This window comes from Corella eumyota, chromosome 5 (genome assembly GCF_963082875.1).
Source record: "Corella eumyota chromosome 5, kaCorEumy4.1, whole genome shotgun sequence".
Lineage (NCBI taxonomy): Eukaryota > Metazoa > Chordata > Ascidiacea > Phlebobranchia > Corellidae > Corella > Corella eumyota.
Window position 1 is genome coordinate 5,471,557 of NC_137494.1, and position 23,144 is coordinate 5,494,700.

Here is a 23,144-nt window from a genome sequence, read left to right on the forward strand (position 1 = left end):
ACCTTAAATTAAATTGTTGACCTATGCCATGCTTGTTTTTTTGCTAATTATGGGGATAGATTAACAGTTTAAACAATACAACAGTTATTTTAAATTTTTAAACGAATTACTATATATTTTAAAGTTACTAAACACTTTGTAAAAAGTCTGAATAAAACATCTTAAGAAAAACGTATATCAATTAACAGTTAGTATATTTAATAAAAAATCGTTTATTACATTAAACTGTCATAAAAGAATCACGCTAAATTTTTTTATTTAATTAATGAAAAAAATATTGCAAGGCTACTTTTAAGACAGAAAAAAACACGTCCGTATAAGAATACTAAAGTACACATTTATTTATAACCATAGGGGCAGTAAAGATAATGGCTTTAGAATACAATCGTAGTCGAACGTTTGTCCTTCATCGTTTTGCACAGTAACCTTGGGCTTGCGATCAGGTCGAGTGTGATTTCTAATAAATTCCTCGATTTCGTCTCTGTAACTGTACAAAATTGCTGCTACTCCAACAGTAGCAGCTACAGTAATAAGTACCGCGCAACCACCGGTAGCCATTAACACTATAGGTCCGACTTTTAGATAAACTGAGCCAAGAACAGCTAAAGAAAAGTTTTGTAAATTTAAATGTAAACTTAAGCACATTCATTTGTGATAAGTTTATTTGTTTAACAGTAAGCCTAATTTTAAATGTTGAAGTTCACAAAATGTAATGTTTACCTGCTGCCATATTTGGGTAAAGATTGGATAAATATTTTGAATAAATCTGATGTCTTAACAATTCTATATACTGTCCTTTTACTTTTAATATTCAATGTTACAACGTAGCCTTACTTAAATTCAGAAACTGGTCGTCTTTTAAACTTTAAACGAATATGCCATTATATTAAATCTGTGTTCTATTTAAACGTTTTAATTATCGTGTTTAAGTATTGTATTTTCCTTTTTTGTTACAGAGGTGTAGTGAATATATGTTAAGGTTTTAAGTGCTTTCTCTTTACAAATTCTTATATCTACATCAGGTTACTTTGTTAAATTTTTCTTTGTATATGCCTTCGTAAAAAACCCTGAAACTATATACTTTGTAAGAACTTTGAGTGAAAACATATTGAGAAAATGTATATTAATTTACAATCAGTATCTATCAGTACTATTCTTTTGTTTTAAAATTACGTAACGAAGATTGTGAGAAAGTACCAACAAGACCTAGTGACCTAATAAATTATTTTCAGAAATTTTCTTTGTTAAATCACCTGTGATGGGTATTTTTGATGGGTAGTGTTTCAAATGTGACTGTAATTGTCTTATTAATTTTCACAAAGATATTATAACATTTATAAGTTTATTTTTAAACAAAACTATGTATGTAAAAATCCCTTTTTTTACATACCTTCATGCGATTTCTATCAGAGTAAATGTGTTGAAAATCCCGTATGTTATACGCCTTCAATATAATTAAATAATTTCTTGTATAAGGGATCTTTTCGCCTACGCAAAATCTTCCTTAAACACGTACTAATTAATATAAATTTTTCTTTTGTTAAATTGGCCTCGTGGCACTTTAGATATTACCTTTTTAATGAACTTATTTATAGAGGGAACTTGGGAAGCACATAGCGAAGGTTACTTTTTTAAAGTTAACAAGTGCTTTTCGAACGTTCACAAATATATGTAAAAGTTTAATTGCAATAAAAATATTAGCCTTTTTTTAATAAAAAAAAACTATTTTTAAGTTATTTTATTTTGTTTTATTCAAACTACAAATAAATCGTAAACAACGAAGTGTTGTGAATAATAAATTATGAGGATAAAGTTAAACACCTTGTGGCAAAAAACGTTGCTGTAGAAACCTTTGAAACCAAAGTTGTCTGCGCTTTTACGTTTTGTATTAAATTACAAAATTTAACAGTTCGTTAATACCGTTTTGTTAATTACGATTCGTAATACATTGAAATTAAGGTAATTAGTTTTCTTTAAAAAATATCAATAAAATTATAATTTAAACGCTGTATAAAAATTAAGATTATAGAATTAATCAGCCAATTTAAACTCAAATTAAGACAAAAACGATTTTTAATTCAAGTAATATTAAGTAATCTGTCAACATTATAGAATTAATATTATGACATTTTTTTATTAGATTTAACATTTTATTAGATTTAACAAGAGTGTTAGTTAAAATTTCAAACTGGAAAAAAGATGTCGAAGAAAAGAGGGAAGAGCTCTTCGGCTGCTGGTGGAAGATGGGAAGCAGGATTAATGTCTACAATGTTGGAAGATGTAAACTAATTTTTTTTATTTGTAAACTAATTTTTTATTTTTTTTTTTAATAAACCTTTGTTTTATTTTTTTAATACAAAATTCAAAGGCTAAAAATACCTTTCATATTTAGTGTTATTAGTTATTTTGTACTAAATTTATTATATGTAAAGCAACCATAGACTGGGTTGAAAAATTACCCAATAGTTAAACTGTAAAGTCTGCCTTTTTACATTAAAAACAAAAACATAAAAATAACATAATTAATCATTTTATAGGAGAATTGGAAAGTGAATATTCATTTTGTGGTAGAGAATGTTTTGTTAGATGAAACCCATGTTAAAGCTCTTGCTGACACTGTAAAAATTCCACAAAGAAGATTATTCAGTTATTTGCATAAAGATGACATCATGGACATGGTAAAATTATTGTATTGCTATTACCATAAAAAAAATTTTTAAATAAATTTAATAAAATTTTTTTTATTATTTTTATTGTTTAAGAATAAATAAAGTTCGTTTTTGAAAGTAGATTTCATGACCTAAACATAGAGTAACACAAGTTACCCTCACCACTCTTAGGTTAAAGTTGGCAATTTGGATTATTCTAGATTTTAAATTTTCATTAGTTTTTCTGCTGTTTAAATATTGGTTCAGCAGGAGTTAATACTGTTTATAGCTCCTTACACAAGGGTGCTACATTATGGAAGCAGTTAGGATCAAACCTAAAAGATTTTTTATTTATATTGGGTTATTTTTTTAGGTTAATGAACTGGGCAACCCAAAAAACAAAAAGCCAGCAACTGTGCCAAAATTTTTCGAGATCACAGAAATTATATTTGGATTGCTGAGTGCTGGTCAGGAGATTCCCCTTCCTCTGTGGGCAAAACTCATTAAGTTCGGTTTAATTAACATTAAAGATCTGGATTTAAAGAGAAGAGAAAATGAGGGGAAGTCTAAGGAGGAAAAAGGAGGAGGCGGAAAGGGATCGGGTGAGTAAAAAGTTTTTTTGTGATATTTTAATATATATAGACATGTTGGTAGATAATTGATTTAGAAATGCAAATATTACAGCGATCTCATGGAATAACTTTTATTATTTTACTTTATCTTTTAGGAATCGTTTTTTCTTGCAAATGTAAGAGTTTCATGACTAAGTTTTAAAATTATTTTCTAAAATACTAGCTAAAAAGAGACCACGAAGTAAATCACCTGGAAAGGGTAAAGGAAAGAAAACTCCTGAGCCGCAACTTCCGAAAAAGGATTGGAGCACCCTGAAAAAGAGAGGAGAAGGGGAAGATGACAACAAATATATTGGTAAAAAATAAAAAAACAATTTTTTTTTATAAAGTTGTACTATCATCAAATTTTAAATTAAAAAACTGGTATCCAAAAAAAATTCGTTTTTTATTACTAACAAAAAAGGTATTCAAAATTGTGTAAATATATTCTACAATACGATATCTCTGGCTTAAAAACAATGATATCTCTGGCTTAAAAACATTTTGATTATATCAAACAGGCAATTATATATTTGACAACGTTATTATTTTAATTTTAAGATGATGAGCCAGATGATGGTCCACAACATTATGTGTTTATCAGTGGTTTTCACAAACCTCAACTTATACCAATACTTGATGGATTGGGTATCAACATATCAAGCGTAATCAAAATGTCTTCAGAATCTTATGAGGTTCTTAATAAAAGATCTGAAGAAAAAATGGCTGCTGAAAATTTAGAGGGTACAATCTTGTTATTGTGCAAAAATACAATTAGTTATATAGGCCTAAACATTTTAAAATTTCAAGTAAATTTTTTTTTTATACAACAAAATGTTTAATTTTTGTTGTAATAATTATGCCTTAATTTTTATTCCAAGATAATTTGTTAAAGTGGGTCTTTTTTGTGTTGAATTCAATTATTTTTTTTTTATCAACTTACACATTTTAAAAGATATGTAAAACAAACTTTGTTCTTCGTAAAACATATTTTTTTATATATCTTTATCCTCAAGGTGGGGAGGAAGACTGCACAGCCTTAACATAGAGTAACATCAGTTACTCCGACCCAGTCTCGAGTTGCCGTTGGCAGTTTGGGATATTATAGATTTTAGTTATTTATTAATTAAGTTGCTGATTAATTATGAGCCCAGCAGGAGTTTATACTATTTATAGTGCCTTACTTAGAGGCGCTGCAGCATGACAGCAGTGGGGATTGACCTAATGACTTCATGTGGTGTTGCAAGTGTTCTTACCACTACACCATGCTGCCGGTTTAATTATATGCAAGTAGGGGAAATTGTTAAATAAATTTAACCAACCAGTTTAATCATACTAGATGAAACATTGGCAGCTTCACAAGCTAAACATGAAGCTGATAAAAAGGAGCTCGCTTTGTTCTGGAAACTTTTGCCAGTTGTGCTGCAGAAAGCTCCAACTACTTCAAAGCTGCAGGACTTGGCTGTACTGGATCATGTGGTGAAGGATTCAGATTATCCTGCAGACTGGGAGGACCAGGATAACATGGTAGGGTTAAAAAAATCATAGATTTACTTTATTTCACTGCATTTATTTAAAAAGAAGTTAAAAAGTGCATTATTAAGTTGTTTTTGGTCTTTCATTTGGATTTATAACTATTTATGTAAAAGTATACATTTAATTTAAGTTAGTTGTTTGTGGATTTATAATTATTCATGTAAAAGTATACATTTAAGTTAAGTAAGTTGTTTGTGATAAAATAGATATTCGAATAACAAATTATTTTTTAGTTTTTTTTTAAATTTTTTATTGCATATCTATTTGTTTTTAATAGGTTGGTTATGGCACTCTGCTATTTGAAGAGCTGGCTTGCAAGGCATACGACTCATTAGACTGGAAACGCCAATACCTTAACTACATGATGAATGTCACTTTACATCATATTCCTTTGATGTTAGAACCTCTGCCTTTGCCACCCTCAGAGCCTCCAATTGAGCCAAGCAAAAGCCCAACTGCTGGAGGTAAAATGTAAATTTTTCCACCCAATTTTTCTCAATAATATTTCAATTAAAAACTTTTAACAAAAAAAATGCAAAAATATAAAACAATAAATACAACTATTTATCAAAAAATTTTTTTTTTAAATAAAACAAAAACTTCCATAGGCAAAAAAGATAAGAAGATGTCACTTGAGCCTCCTTTAGCAGGAGAAGAGCTTGTTCCTCAGATCACTCCTCCAACTTTAAGGGAAGTGGACACAAGATATTATCGGGATCTTATGGATTGTGTTCCAATGGAATCAGTCAGCATCCCATTAATTGTTCATTCAATGTTGGAGCAAGTAATAGAAAATTTATTTTCTAAAATAAAAATCTCAATTTGGTGATTAAAAAAACTATTATTTGCCATATAAATTATTTGTTGGTTATTATTTTTATTAAATTCTGCAGAAATGAAATTAATTTTTTGGGGGGTATTTAAAAAAAATTTTTTTTATTGTATCAAAGATTGTAGCCACAGAAAAGGAGAAGACACCACCCAGTGAAAAGTTACCGGAGAGCAGGGCTGATGGCATACATTTGGCACTTGCCGAGGTCATTGCAGATTCTTTGGAGGCACTTTGTCTCTCAGATGAAGATGATGAGGTAAACATTTTTTGGTTAAAAAATTAATGTTTATTCAGATTTAAATATTGGAATTTTTTTGGGTTTAAATTTTTTTTATGCTTTTTTTGTACATCACACTACTCTATTTTTATTGTTAGATGCTAGCCAATGATTTTTCTCAATACAAAGAAAAAAAACGGAAAATGATAGAAAAAAACACAGTGCCAGAAGGTCCAGTGTTGTTAAATTATGGGGACGATGCTTCAGTCAGAACTCACCACTTGAAGGAAATCGAAGAGTTTAACCCTAAAAAAGCTGAAGAAGATTTGCTGACTAGGTTGCCATGTGCAAAGTAAGTGTCTGTATAAAGAGAAAGAATTACCTTCATTTCTAAGACATAAAATAGTGTTTGGAAAAAACTGGACATTACTGTGTAAAATAGCATATTTACTACTTGCATAGCAAAACATGTTTTACCAATATCTTTATTTAAGTTTACATTTTTGACATTTTTACCAATCCATCACTGTCTAAAATTAAAATTTATTTTGGGTCAAGAAGTTTACCAATGACAAGACTATGCAAAACTTAAGCTCAATTACTTTATAATTAAAGAAATGATTTCAATTGTAGGTTACTGTCTTTTACCCAATCCACGTACGATACAATAAGTGAACGACATTCACGAATACACGAACTGCAACGTTATTTGACTTCAAAAGAAAAATCCGACCAAAAAAATGGAAATTTATCTGATTCGGAAATTGATCGTTCTTTTAGACAGTTTGTGTTTGAAAGTATTGGAATCTCTGATGTGGACGAAAATGGGAATATTAAGTCTCCTGTTAAGGAAGGTTTTTTATTTTTGTTTCTGTGTTATAACTGCTTTGGTCTGCTAAAATATAAGGTTAACTTGACAATTGAGTATTTAATGCTTGGCAATTGCAGATGTTTTTAAAAAATATTTTTATGTTTTTTTGGTCAGATTTTGAACGTTGTTTATTTTTTGTGAGGTTTATTAATTTCACTTTTAAATTTTTTAGAAAATATTTGGGATGATCCTTACACTGCAGCAGTGAAAAACTATCCACAACCCACTGAAAGTCAAGGTAAGCAGATAATTTTTAAATTTGTAAAAAATTAAAATTTTAACTCTTTTTTTTACTTTAATTATACAACAATATATTTATGGTATGGTCAACCTATTGTTAAAATATTTCAGAAAAAGATACGAGTGATGAAAAAAATGAGAATCAATATTCACCAAAAAGAACACTTGATGGTTATATTTACACTGAGTCGTTTAAAACACCCATACTGATGCAGGTATAATATAAAAGTATATTTTATACAAATTTTTGTTTTAGCAAAATTTACTATTAAAGCAGCTTATTTGGATAAAAAAACACCTGTTGAAAACTTAATGGACAATATATAAATGTAAGACTGCTTTATATAAATGTAAACTGCTTTTGTATAAATGTAAGGTCTTTTCTTATGTACAGGTCAGCAAACTACAGTCATATGTTTGTTAAGACCATAGACTATAAAGTCTTCAAACTAATAATTATTTATTTTTTTATTTATTTAAATTCTTTTAGATGTTGGATGAGGCAAAACAAATATACCCAAGCATGGAAACATATTGTCACAAACGTGACAACTCAGTATTTGTTTTCTTTCATTTTCCCATGTCATCTGATCTTAAAGCTTCATCAAAATGGCAATCTAGTTTACATTCTGATGTTGGATTCAGGTAAGTTAGATGGCACAATAAATATAACTACATATTTAGGGTAAATATGTTAAGGATACTATTGATTGAAAATGCCTGCTAACTATATGCTGCTGATTAAGTGTTGCAAGAACTGTTTATAGTGCTTTACCCAAGGGCGCTATAGCATGAGAGCAGTGGGGATTACCTATAACCACATGTAGTGAAGCTAAGTTCTCTGACCACTACACCATGCTGATACATTTTTTTAACTGTCTTATTAAGTTATTTGGCACTAATCTGTTGATTACTATTACATTAAAATAATTAAAATTACCTAAAAACTTTAAAATTTATCTTTAAATTATCTAACCAAGTGTTTAATAAAACTTTTTTCAGAAATTACCTTGAGTATGTTGCTCACTCGATTCAATCTTGGACAAAGTCTCAAGAACAAAAATACCAGGCTGAGTTGTTGGCTGCTGAGTTGGAGAAACTGAATCAACAGATTGCACAACAAGCTTCTACTGAACAAAGCACACCGCCTTCTACTGCTAAAAGACCAAGGTCTAAAAGCCCCAAGAAAGGAAGTAAGTACAAATCAGGAGGTGTTTAAATTGTGGTAAATGATTTTTTTTTAAATGTGTTTTTTTGTTTTATCAAAAACAGTATTTTTTGTATTTTTTTTAAAGTATTTTCGAATTTTATAATTGACAAATTGTTGTACCTAACCTTTGTAGTTACCTTTTTTTAGTTAGTTCAGGGCATTTTATTATATATAAAAACACTTTTAAACCCTATATAAATACATGTACATTTTAATTTTCACCCACCCCTTCTGAAAACTGTCTTAATTTTATTTAAAAGGTAGGAAAGGCAGCGCCTCTAGATCATCAAGCAAAGTGGGGCATTCAGAAGAAAGTCAGCAATTTAGTTCTCCTTTCATCAGATCTGGTTCTTTGAAAGCTGAACAAGAAATCCAAGCAAAGCTTAAAGAAGAAGAACTTAGGCTACAAAAGGAAAAAGAAGCAAAAGCGGCTTTAAAATCAGCCGATAAAAAAGGAAAAACAAAATCTGCTGCTAGTAAAACCTCACAAGATGGAAAACGGCCCCGTATGTTGTGTTTTTAATTATTTCATGATTTAAAGCTATCACCATAAATTGGTTATGTAAAACATAAATTTATTAGTTCAAATTGCCGGGAAATATTTTAAACCTATTTTATTGCCAGGTTCAAAAAGTCCTAAATCTGGTCGAAAATCTCCAAAAGGCAAAAAATCACCAAAAGGTCGTAAATCTCGATCGAGATCAAGCAGTGGGGAAAGAGAGGTGTCTTCTGTACCCCCTACCCCACCCGGTTTTAAACCCCCTTTTACTGGGTAATTTAACTTAATTTTTTTACTATAAGATTTAATTACACTATGAAACAATAACAAAACACTATGTCTTATCAGACTAGAAGAAGTTTTATTAAGTTTTACTTTTTTTTTTTGTTTTTCCAAAAAGCAAAATTGATTTAGCTTTATTAAATTCAATTTTTTACTTATATTTTTATATTATCTTTAATATATTCGATAAATAGTTATGATGTTGGGAATAACTTGATCAATATTAATGGCTCAACTTCATATTTGTATCCTTGTGATGGGGGGACAATCAAAACTGAAGTTATTCATTTTGAAAAAGGTAAAATAATTGTTTTTTAAAAAATGTTTTTTTTACCTTTTTTTAAGTTATTCAATAAGTTTAAGTTATTCAATTTAAACATCAGTCATTTGAAAATAAAATCTAAATAAAATTCCAATTTCAACATTGAATTTATTTTTCAGGTCAAACTTTTGTAAAAACAACTACATCAAAAGACGGACATTTATTTGTTCTCCACATTATTGATCCTAAAGATGAGGTTGCTGAGGCAGAACTTGACGAATTAATCCGAGAACCTGATGTCAAAAAATCTGAGACTGCAACAGAAGAAGTCGAAAAAGCTGAGTTGGAGACAACAGAAAAAGGTTTAAAATTTTAGAAAATTTTTATTTTTTTTTTAAATGTTTAACAAATTTTTTATTAAGTTCAAGTTCAGTTACTAAACAAATTAATAAAACTATGTTCAAATATTTTAGAGGATAAGAGACCCACCAGTGCAGAGTTGTTAAATGAAAGAGATGAGAGCCCAGATTTTTTCAGTAAATTTGGTTCCTGGTGTGCAACTTTATCAGATGGAATGACTTTGTCTCTCAGTGAAAATGGTGCAGATGGAATTTGCAAAGCAGCGGGTACATTTATATTAAAATTTTTAAATAAATTATTTTACTAGAAATTACTGAATATTTTCTAATTACTAATATATATATAAGTAGGTTTATTTTTAATTTTTCTTACAGATAAAGCTAGCAAGCGCTTATACAAATTATTAGGCGACATCCTCCCATCTACCACCCCAACACCGATACCCCCAGGTATGGAGACTCCCAAGAAGGGAAAAAAGTCGCCCAAGTCAAAGTCCCCCAGGGGTAAAAGTCCCAAGGGTAAGAAAAAGGGCGATGCAGAGAAAGAGGCTGAAGCACAAAGATTGGAAGAACTCAGAATACAGGTCAGATAAGTAAAAAAAATGTAAATTTTGTTTTTTGCAGACTTTTATCCAATAATAAAAAGACATTGTACAGTATCTTTTAAAGCCAGTTGCATAAGGGGTCTATTTGTAATGTGTTTTTAATCAAACATTTTAAAAAGAACTCATTTATTGAAATCAGTTTTATAGAGCCCTGTAGAAAATTATTATGTTATTAAACAATTATTTTTCATATTTATTTTAGGAAGAGTTGGAGAGAAAATTACAAGAAGCTCACGAAGCTGAAGAGTTGGAAAGAAAGCGGGCCCAGATGCCTCAATTTCAACAACTTTATCTCTCTACACCTGATGGGTTGTCTGTAAGATTCAACATTGATCCAAGCTCTACTGGTAAGTATTTTTTACAAATATTTTTTTTAATTGACATTTAATGTAGCAAAATTTTGCCATTTTTATTTTTTAAGTTTGTTTCTCTATTAAAAGTACTTGTATTTAAAATTAATTGCGGTATGGAACAAAAAGGTTTTGTAGGAGAACTTTACATTTACATTTTTTTAAATGGATAAATATTAATGCATTTTATAATTTTTTTTTTAATATAAACATGTGTATAAAATATAATATAGGAAGACAGTTTTAAAAAGATAAACTACAAAAAACGAAACAAAATTTAAATAGAAGTTACAAAAGTATTTAGGTACCACACAACAAATAACTAACATCCCTTCATAGTTATAATTCCGATAATTAAACACAAACTTAAAACCAGTAAAGTTGGTTTGATAAATTCTTTTCCATTACCATTAGTATCCTTAGTAAAAATAACCTGTGTGTGATTATAATTTGTGCAATTAAAATTAGTCCTAATATCATCAACAAATTGATCTTTAAAATGATAAGGTTTGCTGCATATCAAATCATCATGAACTTGCAAATCAGAATTTGTTTTACGTTTGTAAATAATATCAACAGTTGAACACATGAAATGTTTGTTACATAACCAATCATTTTCTCCCAAAAATAAATGTCTTAAACTGGGTGTTGTGTCTAAAAATTGACTGTCTAATGTTTTGAGTTGATTTTTGCTCAGATCTAGAGTCTTAAGGTTGGTCATGTTGATAAATGTACTTGAATGTATGTGTGTGATAACGTTGTTTTGAAGGTATATAAGCTGTATAGCTTTTCGACAGGATTCAAATGTATTGCTGCCAATTGTTGCTATCTATAAAACATAATGTAAATTACTAGAATGCTTTTAAAGGTTCTTTGCTTGAATATGTTTTTCTTTACTACAGCATTGGTAGATTATTACCAATAATATTAAAAAAAAAAAATTAATTTAAATTTTTTGAATTTGAATTTTTTTAGTATGAGGTATCTTTTAAGAATTATTTCTTCAACACAATTATTTACCTTATTATTATTAAGATACAGTCGCTTCAGACTTTTTAGTCCAACAAAAGTTTCATGATTTATTGCTTTAATTAAATTTGAATTAAGAAACAAAGTATGTAAATGATGTAAGTTTGAGAATACTTGATTTTCCAATGTTGTTATTTTATTAGCAGGTAGTTGTAAAACGTGTAGGTTTCTCCTAAAAAATAAATTGATTAAAAAGTTAAATACTTACTTTACTTAAAATATTAAAAAAATAAGGTTTTAAAATATTTTAATATTGTACTGTAAAGTTAAAATTTGGCCTTTTATTCATATGGTAAAATTTATAAAACACTCAGTTTTATAAATCTATGTATTTTTAGTAAATATCAGTTATTAAATAACAGATTTTAGCTTACACATTTCTGTGATTAAAATCCGATGGTTTTAAAAACTCAATGTTGTTGTTACCAAAGTCTACATATTTATATTGAATATGGGATGGAAAACGACTTATACTTGTAACATTTTTGTCTGAACATCTTATCTAAAAAAATAAACATAACCTTTATAAAATAACATTTTTTTTTTTTGTATCTTTATCCTCGATGTGGGAAAGACGAATGCGCGACTTAAACATAGAGTAACATCAGTTACTCCGACCCAGTCTCGAGTTGCCTGTGGCAGTTTGGGATATTATAGATTATAATTGCCCGATAATTATACTGCTGATTAAGTGCTGGCTCAGCAGGAGTTCATACCGTTTATAACGCCTTACTCAAGGGCACTACAGCATGAGATCAGTGGGGATTGAACCCATGACCTCATGTGTGGTGTAGCAAGTGTTCTTACCACTACACCACGCTGCCGGCTTTAAAATATATTGGTATATTGTAGTAATGGTAATCTTGCATGTATTTTTATACTTTTTATATAAGAATTTGATCTTCTTTTGTTTGAATACTTTTATATGCTAAACATTAACACATTTCAAAATAATATTTTATTGGGTGTTAGCGTTTAACTTACTTCTTGGGTATAACAGTCACAAGGGCAATCAGCTGCTTCACAATGAAATGAACAATCACTTTTCACTTTGACTATTGATAACACAATAAATAAAACTGATAACTTAATCATTGTAGCTATTGTACCTTTATAAATATTGCTTTAAAATAACAAGATTTTTTAGTAATAATTTTTTTTAAATACTTTTTTAAATACTAATTTTTATTAAATTAATTTTTTTATCATTCTTTGAAGTGTTATAACTGTTAACATATGTAAATTTCTACTTTTATATATTTTCCAAAAAACTTTTAAAATTCTTTACTGGTGTAAAACACAGTCTTAAGATCTCTAAGTACTTATGACGCATGGTACAACTGCTTTTACTTCACCCAAAATCTCTAAAACAACAAAGCAAGCCGTGGGGAAAGTTGTGTGGTTTTAACAGCGCTGGTTGTTAGAGCGATTGGCTTGTGCCTGTACAAACACTTGACCACTCGAGCATGGTTAACACAGACTTTCGATTGCTTTGTTGTTGTTAAGTATTAACATGATGTCTTTTGTCTTGAAGTAGTTTTTAGCTGCTTAAAATAACCAATGTGTTTTTATAGTACTGGTGTAATTTTAAATCTTTACTTTTTTGCCCAATTAAAATTAAATGGCACATAACAGTTTTTTTATTTATTTTTGAATAATGTAAAAAAGTATTTTTTTTTCTATTTTGTGAGAAACATGTAGCTGTTATTGAATGCACAGCTGTGTTGTTTTAACTAAAATGTTAATTGTTGACATTGGTAGGGATGTAAATTTAAACATTTTATTTCTATGATTGGATTTGTTTTGTTAAAATTTCAATTCAAGATTTACCCATTTTAAAATATATAGAACTTTTAATCGAAAAGATAAACACTTTTGAGTCAAAAAATTATTTTTTTGGTATTTATGTCAATATAATTATTAATTTATTTATTGAAAAAAATAGTTTTTATTTAATATGTTGTTATATAATAACGAAATCGTTTTATAAGGCTGTCAATCTAGTATGAATAATAGGTTGTTGAGTGGTTATAAAGCCTCTTAAGTGGCTGACTATTACTTTCCAAACACCAACAAAATTGAATAATTACTATCTTTGGTTGTCTTTGAAGTAATTTTATCCAACTTATTTTATAAAGAGTATACACAACTTTTTATAACTACATAAAAGTTTAAAAAAATAATAAGTGCAGTAATTTTTTTTATAAATTACATTTATTAACGAAAAAAAATAGTAACTTTTAGATAAGTTAGGAATTTTAGAAAAAAAAACATGTAAAAGTTAAGGATAATAAATTAAATATTAATTTGAATTGGTTTTGAGTTTGTTGGTAAATAAGAAACTTTTCGTTTACTGCTTTTAATTCTATTTTTTTTATTTAACATGTTAATAATTGGGTTTGATTTTATTGTTTTTTCTGGTACTTTTTCTTTATTTAATGGTAACATTGTTCTTTTTGCCCATGGTGATTTAAACTCTACTATTTCGTTATCATTTTCTATTTTTACTTTATTACTAATAGGCTTTATTTTAGATTGTGTATATCCATTTTTATTATGACTTTTGTGTTTTGACGATGATTTATAGTTTTTGTTTTTTGAATTTGTTGTATATTTTTGACTTCTTGCATTTTCTTTTGTGCCTTTATTTCTTTTAGGGTTGGAAATAGTGTTTGTTTTGGGATGCACAATTGCTGAATGATTTGGTTGTCCAACTGATATATACCCTTTTGTGCATAGAATAAGAAATACAAATACAGTTAAGAGTAAAGTGACTATAACACCACCTTGGGCTGCTGAAACTACTGCACCTATGAATTCATTTTTTGTGATTTTATCTTCATTTTGAGCCAGGTTGTTATTTAATGATCCATCATGTTTTTTGTTGTTGTTTTTATTTTGTAAAGTTGTTGCTGTTGCATGGTTGTTGGTTCTTCTGGTTGGAAAAAACTCTTGATTTCTTATTGTTGTTTCTGTTGTTGTTGTTACTGTTGTGTAGTTGTTTGTAACGTTTTTGCTGTAGTTTTCTGTATAAGCGGTTGTTTCTGTTATATTTTGGGTTGTTACACTTTCAGAGCTACCAGATTGCTCAAAATCATTGTTTGTGTTTATGTTGCTATCTGTGTTATTGTTTGTTACGTTGTTGTTGTTGTAGGAATTGTTATTGTGAGTCTGATAATAGGTTCTGCGGTAAGTTATTGTTTTAATAAATCCAGATGGATTAAAGTTTTGATTTGAAGGATATCTTGGAAGTTCTGAAACTTCTTGGGTAGTGGTTAGCTTCTTGTTTGGCATTATAACTTGATCTTTCACTAAGTTAAAAAAACGTACAAATATAAAAAAATGGTAGATTTTGTTAAGTTATAAGTAAAACTCCTAGCTATACGTAAGTTTGCTGTTTTCTATTTTTTTTATTTTTGCTATTTATAAATTTTGCACTTTACTTACCATTAGTACCTGATGCGTTATTTGCTCTTCTGCATCTTATAATAATATGTTTGGGTTTAGGTTTTATTGGTTGATTTGCTATCCTTAAATTTCTTAATTTTTTGTTGTGGAAGGGTAGTCCATGAATTTGTATAAATAGTAAACACATCATAATAATACCTACGTGTTTTATTCTTTTATTCATTTCAAATATTTATATCTTTAATAAGGTTCATTTTGTAATCCTGTAAAAGCAGCAAAATCTTTGCTAAAACCTTTATTATAACAAAGTAATTCATTTTTATGATATAGTAACAATATCTGCTTGTTAATTTTTTGACTTGATTTTCCTAATAAATCATTTACTATATATTTACATTTTTAAAGCTAAAAATAACTTCTTTATTAAATTTTTTTACATTTTCGCTTTGTTGGTTTCTTGTCATTCTAATCACATTACAAATCTCATTCTTTTTGATGTAAGTGCTTTTTAGTTGGATTGTATTTGCCAATACACTTACTTCACTCTTCACAAGAAAACCTTTATTTGCATAGTGTGTAAGAAACTTAATTAAGTTGATTTGTAATATTGGTATTTAAAGTTCTTGTATAAGGAGAAGTTAAAAAAATATTTTTACTTAAAAATAATAAAACCTCAATTAATTTTATTTAAACTATAAAAATTTTAAATTATTTTTTTACAATTGTAAAGACGTTTAGTACATGATTTTTTTACATTTTATTCGCATTTCTTTTATTGTATTTAAAAACTTTGTTTTTTAAATTTTTTATTAATTACTTCTAAACTCTTCTATATTTATATTTAGATCCTGGCAACTCAAGTTTAGACATTTCAGAAGACGCTTACAAGTTGATGGTGAGACAGAGTTACTCTTACAAGACATCAGGTAAACAAGATACTGAGAAGTCAAGATCTAAACCTGCAATGGAAGAGGTCTCGAGATCGATTCTTGCCAGCGGCACAGTAATCAAGTTAATGAAGGATGGTAGCACAAAGGTAACAACATTTATTTTCATTTTTTTTAAATTTAATTATTTTATTAATTACTTAACTTTTTAAATATTTATTTTATTTTAGATTTTGTACGGCGACGGAACAGTGTGTTACAATGCGGGTTCTGGGCCATTAATATCTGAACAGAAAGCTCCAATAACCCCACACAGTCTTCCATCAGCTGTCAGTCATCAACCTGGAATTGTTGACGAACAAAAAGCACCCAACTCTGCTGGAAGCAAGAAGGGTAAGAATATTTTAGTTTTTAATGGTTTGTTTTTTTTTGAAATTGCGAGAAGACTCACACATGCTTACTATCTTTACATAGAAAAACATTTGTTATTTTTGCTAAGTCTAAAATTGCAAAATTAAGGTTAAAATATTTATTTAAATTTTTGTAATTTTAGGCTCTAGAGGTCGAAAATCAAGTGGTAAAACGAACCCAGATGCCACAGCCACTGACCCTTCACTTGCTGGCACTATAACTGGCCACGGCGCTGCCGGGTTAGAAGCAGAGGCAGGAGCTAAGTAAGTTTAAATAAATAAAAAAATATTTGTAATAGTTTTCACTTTTTTTTTTTACATGCAAAACATTGTTAATGCAAGGCCAAAATTATTATCTACCCTTAGGTTGGAGGCTGACCAGGAAAAAGCATTATCTTGGCTTACAACATACATGGATGGTGATGTAACTTTAACCAAACCTGGTAATGTGGTGGTTAGGATGGATCCACTACTTTCCTATTTAGCAACTGATCCTGTAACAGGAGAGGTAAAATAATTTTTATTAAAAATGTTACATTTTAAATATGCAAATCTAATAAAAATTTTTTTAAAAAAATGCAAATCTAATAAAAAATTTAAAAAATTAACGTAATTTTGGTCCATTTTGACCACTAGGTGATGCACTCGAGGGAGGATAAAGTAGTAAGGGTGGACAGGCCGGATGGAAGTTGTGTCTGCGATCACAATGATGGTACAAGGATCACAAAATTTATTAAATATTCAAGCAACACCGAGGAAGAAGAAGAATCAAGTAAAAACTTTTGTTAATTTTGTCAGACTCTTATAAGCCTTTTTATTTTTATTGTGGGAAGGCCTAATTAACAGCCAAAACATAAATTAACATTTGTTGTTTGACCTAGTCTTGAGTTCCATTACTAGTTTTAAAAATTTATGTCATATTGTCCTTAAATTAATTTGCTAGTAGTTTTTTTGGCTGGAAAAAAATATAGATACTAACCACATAGATACTAACCACATCGTGGAAATCCTACTTAAAATCTTTTGTGGTAAAGCCAAGTGTCCTAACCAGTACACTAAGCTACACATAGGTTACAATAATAAGATTTTTAGTGTCTAAAAATGTTGATATTTAAGGTGGCCAATGGTGTGTAAGAGTTGAATGCCCTGGTTATGCTTCTGTGACGTTTAACCAGCACGATTTGTCTTGTGTCACCCTTTTTGGAAGTGGCACAACTTTGAGAACTGACATTAACGGAACACATCAGGTTAAAAAAATCTATAATAAAAATTAAAACATTTTCATTTTAAATATTAAATATGTTTTTGTAGTGACTTGTAAAATGAGTTAAAATATCTATGACATTTTTACTAATTTGAACTACAATTATTTTATTTTAAATCACAAGTTAAATTTTTAAAGATGTCTCATTGGAATGGTGGAAGACTTGATATTGCTGCTGACGGAGCAGTGGTTTATACTCCACGACCTGATAACGACTTTCTAATCGCCGCCATCTCTGCCGCAGAGGCTGGAGAGAATCTTGACAACTTCCATGGGAATGCGCCACAGTCACAGGTTGTGACATGTGGATCGTACATGATGCGACACAACACCAAAGTCTGTTGCGAGGCTGTAGACCAGGAAGGAAATGTATTTCAGGTAATAAAATACTTATAAAATTAAATTATAAGGTGGTTTTACTATATGTTTAATTTCATAAAAGATAGTTGTTAATAGTTTATATAACTAGCTCTTTTTAAATTAAAAAAAAATCATTTATTATATTTTGAAAACAGATACAGCAATGGGAATCATACCCAAGACGTTAAGTCTAAGCTTTAAGTGACCTACTTTGCTATGTTGTTAAATACAAGAATGGTTATGATATGAACTTAATTATTGACATATATGTTTTCTAGGTAACCACCCATGGTGAGTGTAGTGTGATTAACCCTGGGTCTGGTAGTGGAGAAAGTGGAACCGGGGCTGAATCAGTTCAACCCACTCTTGACCCTTCAATTCATCACCCTCCAAGGTAGGGGATTTTTTATTAGTGTTTAGTTTTGCAGTTGTATATGGGTTGTTAAACTGAAAAAAATTTATTAATGAGTAAAATAGGTTTTTAAATAACAAAAAAAATAATTTAGTTAATATAATTTTTTTAGATTTTTATACTTCAATATTGTAGGATAAATTACCAAAGGTATCAACAAGTTATCAATTTAGATTGTTTGTGATCCACTCAGATGGGACAGGCACCCAGTTGTTAAGGTTAAAAGATGTGCAAGATTATATCGGTGACGCTCATCTAGATCCGACCACTGCTGTTATCAGAGAACCTTTGCCTGAAGATAACAAATCACTGGGTGGGCAGGCACTATTTTATTTTTATTTTTTTTGTAGGTTTATATTAGTAAATTTACTTTTGGTAAAATTAAATTATATGTCTTGGTTATGAGTTCAACGTCCTTTGTTATTGAAGTATCGTTTGGTAAGGCATTGTTAATGCTGCAATTTTAAAAAGGGCAATTTGAAACTGGGCACAAAAAATTTGGTTTGTTAAATGTGTAAATAAATATTTATAAAAAAGTACTTAACAACTCCTTTAAAATTGTAGGAATTACAATAATGAGACCACATTATGGGAATAGTGGAGATGCATGGATATTACCCAAGGAACAAGGAAATATTATTCCAGTAAATATTAAAACTCGAGACCTCACTCTCTTTCCTTCGAAGTAAGTAAATGACAACAAATAAACTTTTAAAGGGTTATTTTTTTTAAAGTCTTACTGCATAAATATTTTTTAAGCCTTTTAAATCTGTGTTAAAAGTTTTCTTTTATTGTGACTATCAACATAAGTTAAAGTTTATTTTTGTTGTAGTGAAACTAAAGCTCATGGTCCAGCTTTCGCGACCACAGTGGGTAAAGGGTTAGCAGTTGGGTCAGCCCCAACTCCCCAAGCAGCCCCATATTGTCCAATGTGCCCAACAGCATTGGAGTTAAGACAACTAGTTGAACATCAACCTATAACTAAAGGTTAAAGATTTTTTTGGGGAAATATATTTATTGGTTTATATACTATATTTTTTTAAATTTTTTTTATTCAACCTATTTTTTGTCTTTAGAAACAAGAGAACACTTGCTCTCCAAGTTATTAGAGTATGGAAAAGCAACTTGCGAGCAGGAGGCATTAAGACAAGCAAGTCAGGTTCATGAACCTAGAAGTAGCGAGGAACAAACTAAAGCCAAAGATTTGTTGAGTTTAGTGTTGGGCTTTGATGAAGAGGTAGTTTCAAAATTATTTTTTTTCCTAAATTGTTAAATTTGTTTAAAAGTAAATTTTAATGTTTTTTTTTAATTATTTAACAAAAAATTAAGCAGGGAACTCCAAGATCTCCTGACACTGTGCCTGCTCCTACTGCTGGATTTGCCACAAATCAGTCACAACCTCGATTTGGGAGTGAAGCTCTTGAGCAGAACTCACCACACGTTAAGTTGAGATATGAGATGGCAGTGGCACCTCCCCCACTTCCAGTTATACCCCCACCTCGTGAGAAACTAACACAAGCTGACTGGGAAATAATTACGTAATCAAAATTTTAATAGTTTTTAGCTGTACAAGTATATATTTTTGGTGAAATTGTAATTATAAGTGATTAACAACATAAACTTTTGTTATAATTGCCTAACAAACCAAAGTTTTAAATTTAGTTGCAAAATTATTTAAAATAACTTGGTACTTGTGGCTTTTATTATTATTTTTTATTTAATTTTTTTTTTCATATCTCTTTTAGTTGAGGGGTTTTTGTATTTTTATTGGGAAAGGGTGTGCAGTTGGGACATGTTTGGGCTATCCGTGAATGCCGGTCTAAAGGGTGAATAGTGTGGCATTGGTGCTGCTCGAACTTTAAACCTTTTGGCCCACAGTACAATGCCATGCCCCTTTAACCATACTACCACAATAGCTTGATTTATTTAATAAAATATGGTATAACATTACAGTTTTTAAACCATTTTAATTTTAAAACTTTACAGGAGGGGGTTAGAGGAGATAAAAGAAGGACGCCATGCTTTGAAGCGGCACGATGTTCCAGCTTATTTCGACAGCGAAGGTGGTAGAGCTTGGTTGTTGAGCCAAGCTAACAACATGAAAGATGCAACGTTGCAGTTAAGTGATGATCCCAGACAAGATGGAACTGGAGCAAGAATGGTAAACGGAGGTGAGAAAAATTTTGAGACCCGGAGAAGTGAGGGAAGTTCAACATCACCCACTCAAGGTAATTTTTTTGTTTATTCTAAATGTGGGTTGGTTTCTAAATTATTTATTTACTATTACTGATATAGGCATTTAGTTTTAAATTACAAATATATTACCAATTTTTTTTTTTAATTAACAATAAAACTATATTATATAAGTTTTTAAAATAATAAATTTTTATTTTTAAAATGTAATTTTTTATAGATTCCGCTTCTGAGACTCCTAGAGACTATGTTCCTCCTGTTGCCAGGACAACAAAAACAAGGCCCCTTAACCCAACACCTGCTCATGCAAGCGGGGGAGGTACTCCAACTAAGATACGGCCCGAAAATCCAACCCCGATTGCTGCGGGGCAACAACAAAGAAATGTCAGACCAAGTAAGTAAAACACATTTTTGTGTATTTTAATTTAGTGTTTTTTTGTTTCAATTTTGGTGGCTTTAATTTAAGGCAATCCCACTCCAAGCCATGCGTTGTCACAAGCCTCCCCCTTAGCCATGAAATCAGGTGCCACAGCTGACGCACATGTCACACAACAGTATCAACCCTCCCCCATTCCTGAAAACCCGACTTCTGCACAACAAAGAGAAAGTAAATTAAGTAACTTTAATTTAAATAAAATCGAAAAATTGTGTTTTAGACATTTAAAGTTTAAAAAAAACTAAAAGATTTAAAGTCTAAGTTTTACTTAAGGTCAACAAGCACCTCACTCAAACTCAACAGACAGCACTCACCTTAGTCACATTCTTCCACTCGAGACTGAGCCCTCAGATTTAATATTGACTCGAAGTTTACTTTATGATGCAACTGGACAACCAAGAAAGGAAAGAGTTCAGTTACCAGCATCTATATTAAGTGACAAGCCTGGTGCCTTTCCCAACACTAAGGTAACACTTTAAAAAATTAACATTTTTAATAAATTTTTAAAACTTTTTTTTAATAAATGTACTTTTAAATTTTTGTATTCAGTATTTATTTTTATAAATTTTTTTTAATAATTTTTTGTTTAGTTTCTTGAAGTTGAGGAACCAGTAAGAAGAAAGGTTATGACCTCATCAGTTGCTGGGGGTTTAATTCAAGGTCACCCAGGGGTTGCAGAACGTGGGTTCCAACTTTTACCTCCAGAAGTAATTATTTAATAGTCTTTAAAAAAGCGAAAAAAAAACTAAATAATTACAGAAAAAAAATTAAATCTAATTTTTAAAAACGTTATTACTTAACTGGAAGTCTTTTTTCAAAAATGTGCTAAATTTTTTTAGGTAGTGTTTGGGGTACTGTGTGAAGGTTGTACTTACACATACAAGGTCATGTTGAAAAACACAGGAATTGATTTGTGCAGGTTTAAAATTAAACAACCACCTCCTGGTACTGGGATAAGAGTTCACTACACTCCAAAACCAGTAAATTCGTCTTTTAATTTTTTTAAATTAAACCATCTGTATCATTCCTTAAATTGTGCTCTATTACTAATACATGTAAAAATGACTTTTATTAAAAAAAAAGTAATCTGAATTTTTACAGATTGCAGCTGGTATGTCTACTGACTTAACAATTGAAGTTTACGCCATTGCTGTTGGTGTAGAAGGTGACTCAGGTGTTGGCACCATAAACCACCAGCTTAAAATCACTACTGAAACCGATATACTTCATTTACCTATCTCAGCAAATATCCTTTTTAACATTAACCATTAGATTTAAATTTTAAACTTGTTGTAATGTGGTTGCAACCCTTAATTAATTTTTGCCCACGATAATTTACTCACTCATCACAAACAGTTTTATTTGATTTATAGGCCTATGAATTAGGCATATATCATCTACCAAACTTTATTATATATAGATTCTATATATAGTGTTTGCCATAAGGGTACATGCAAAAAAAAAAATTTTTTAATTATTTTTTTTCTTAATTAATTTATTTGATGTTCTACTTGTCCTGACTTCTCATGATTATGAGAACAGAAATCCATTCCTACCTGAAGGAGGAAAAGCCCCAGGGGTGAAACTGAGTAGCAACAAGCCACCTTCAAGAGAGGGAATAATTCGACCAACTAAAATTGCAGCTCATTAAGGTATGTATATAAAAATAGGGGCTATTGTATTTTTTCTTGATGTAGTAAGGCCATTTTACAGCCAAGTTACAAAGTAAAAAAAAATATTGTTTGGTCATAATTGGGATTGAGACCAGAGTCTATAATAGTAATGCCTAATGACCTATTTACCACATTAATTATAACTCTATTGGCCACAATTAATGTTATTATATTTGCCAATTTTTTAAATTTATTTATTTTTTTTTTGAGTTTTAAAAATTGTTGTTTAAATAACTCTATTCAAAATTACATAAACTTGTTTAGTAACATTTTTTGTTTTGGTTTTAAAATATAATTATCTGTTTAAAACTATAATTTATTCTTTCAGATATTCTGCTTCAACTGTTCAACAAAATTTTTTTTTTTTCTTAAAATTTTTTTTAAACTGTTTAAACATTTAAAGTTTGTTAATTTTTAAATTTTACATAAACCCTTTTTATAGTTTTATAAATTTATATTCACTGTTTTTTTTAATTTATGGTTTTTATTGCTGAGTTGTATGCAAATAAAAGTTTATAAATTTTATGATTGCAAAATTTTAAGTTTTCTT

General features: G+C 29.5%; 2 protein-coding genes and 1 long non-coding RNA gene across 5 annotated transcripts; 1 reads left to right on the forward strand and 2 right to left on the reverse strand.

Moving 5' to 3' along the window:
- Window positions 1–239: 239 nt before the first annotated feature.
- Window positions 240–919, reverse strand: LOC145753181 (uncharacterized). The gene is made up of 2 exons (XR_014283828.1): window positions 721–919; window positions 240–602 (listed from the first exon to the last, which is right to left on the reverse strand). It is a non-coding gene; the product is annotated as an uncharacterized LOC145753181 (long non-coding RNA).
- A 1,001-nt stretch (window positions 920–1,920) lies between these two features.
- Window positions 1,921–23,076, forward strand: LOC145753760 (sperm-associated antigen 17-like). Of its 3 annotated transcripts, XM_082570205.1 has the most exons (45): window positions 1,921–1,959; window positions 2,158–2,280; window positions 2,538–2,678; window positions 3,022–3,250; window positions 3,444–3,575; window positions 3,821–4,003; window positions 4,599–4,786; window positions 5,073–5,259; window positions 5,404–5,579; window positions 5,746–5,883; window positions 6,003–6,196; window positions 6,478–6,698; window positions 6,888–6,953; window positions 7,067–7,170; window positions 7,446–7,600; window positions 7,958–8,148; window positions 8,426–8,671; window positions 8,790–8,937; window positions 9,141–9,244; window positions 9,388–9,570; window positions 9,682–9,834; window positions 9,943–10,151; window positions 10,375–10,519; window positions 15,805–15,995; window positions 16,077–16,239; window positions 16,400–16,520; window positions 16,623–16,764; window positions 16,893–17,028; window positions 17,373–17,503; window positions 17,659–17,898; window positions 18,159–18,274; window positions 18,466–18,605; window positions 18,857–18,977; window positions 19,125–19,279; window positions 19,369–19,529; window positions 19,622–19,830; window positions 20,279–20,520; window positions 20,706–20,879; window positions 20,952–21,092; window positions 21,195–21,388; window positions 21,512–21,628; window positions 21,761–21,901; window positions 22,023–22,167; window positions 22,433–22,573; window positions 22,923–23,076. In XM_082570205.1, exons 2-44 carry the CDS (start codon window positions 2,200–2,202, stop codon window positions 22,570–22,572), a joined length of 6,894 nt encoding a protein of 2,297 aa, XP_082426331.1. In that variant the 5' UTR covers window positions 1,921–1,959; window positions 2,158–2,199; the 3' UTR covers window position 22,573; window positions 22,923–23,076. The 3 variants fall into 3 exon arrangements, with proteins under 3 accessions (XP_082426331.1, XP_082426330.1, XP_082426332.1); XM_082570204.1 differs by lacking the exon at window positions 1,921–1,959 and having other exon boundaries at window positions 2,148–2,280; XM_082570206.1 differs by lacking the exon at window positions 1,921–1,959 and having other exon boundaries at window positions 2,148–2,280; window positions 19,625–19,830.
- On the reverse strand, window positions 10,674–12,669 carry LOC145753762 (uncharacterized). The gene is made up of 4 exons (XM_082570207.1): window positions 12,536–12,669; window positions 11,926–12,053; window positions 11,543–11,723; window positions 10,674–11,351 (listed from the first exon to the last, which is right to left on the reverse strand). The coding sequence occupies exons 1-4, from the start codon at window positions 12,644–12,646 to the stop codon at window positions 10,845–10,847; spliced, it is 927 nt and encodes a 308-aa protein (XP_082426333.1). The 5' UTR covers window positions 12,647–12,669; the 3' UTR covers window positions 10,674–10,844.
- Window positions 23,077–23,144: the final 68 nt, after the last annotated feature.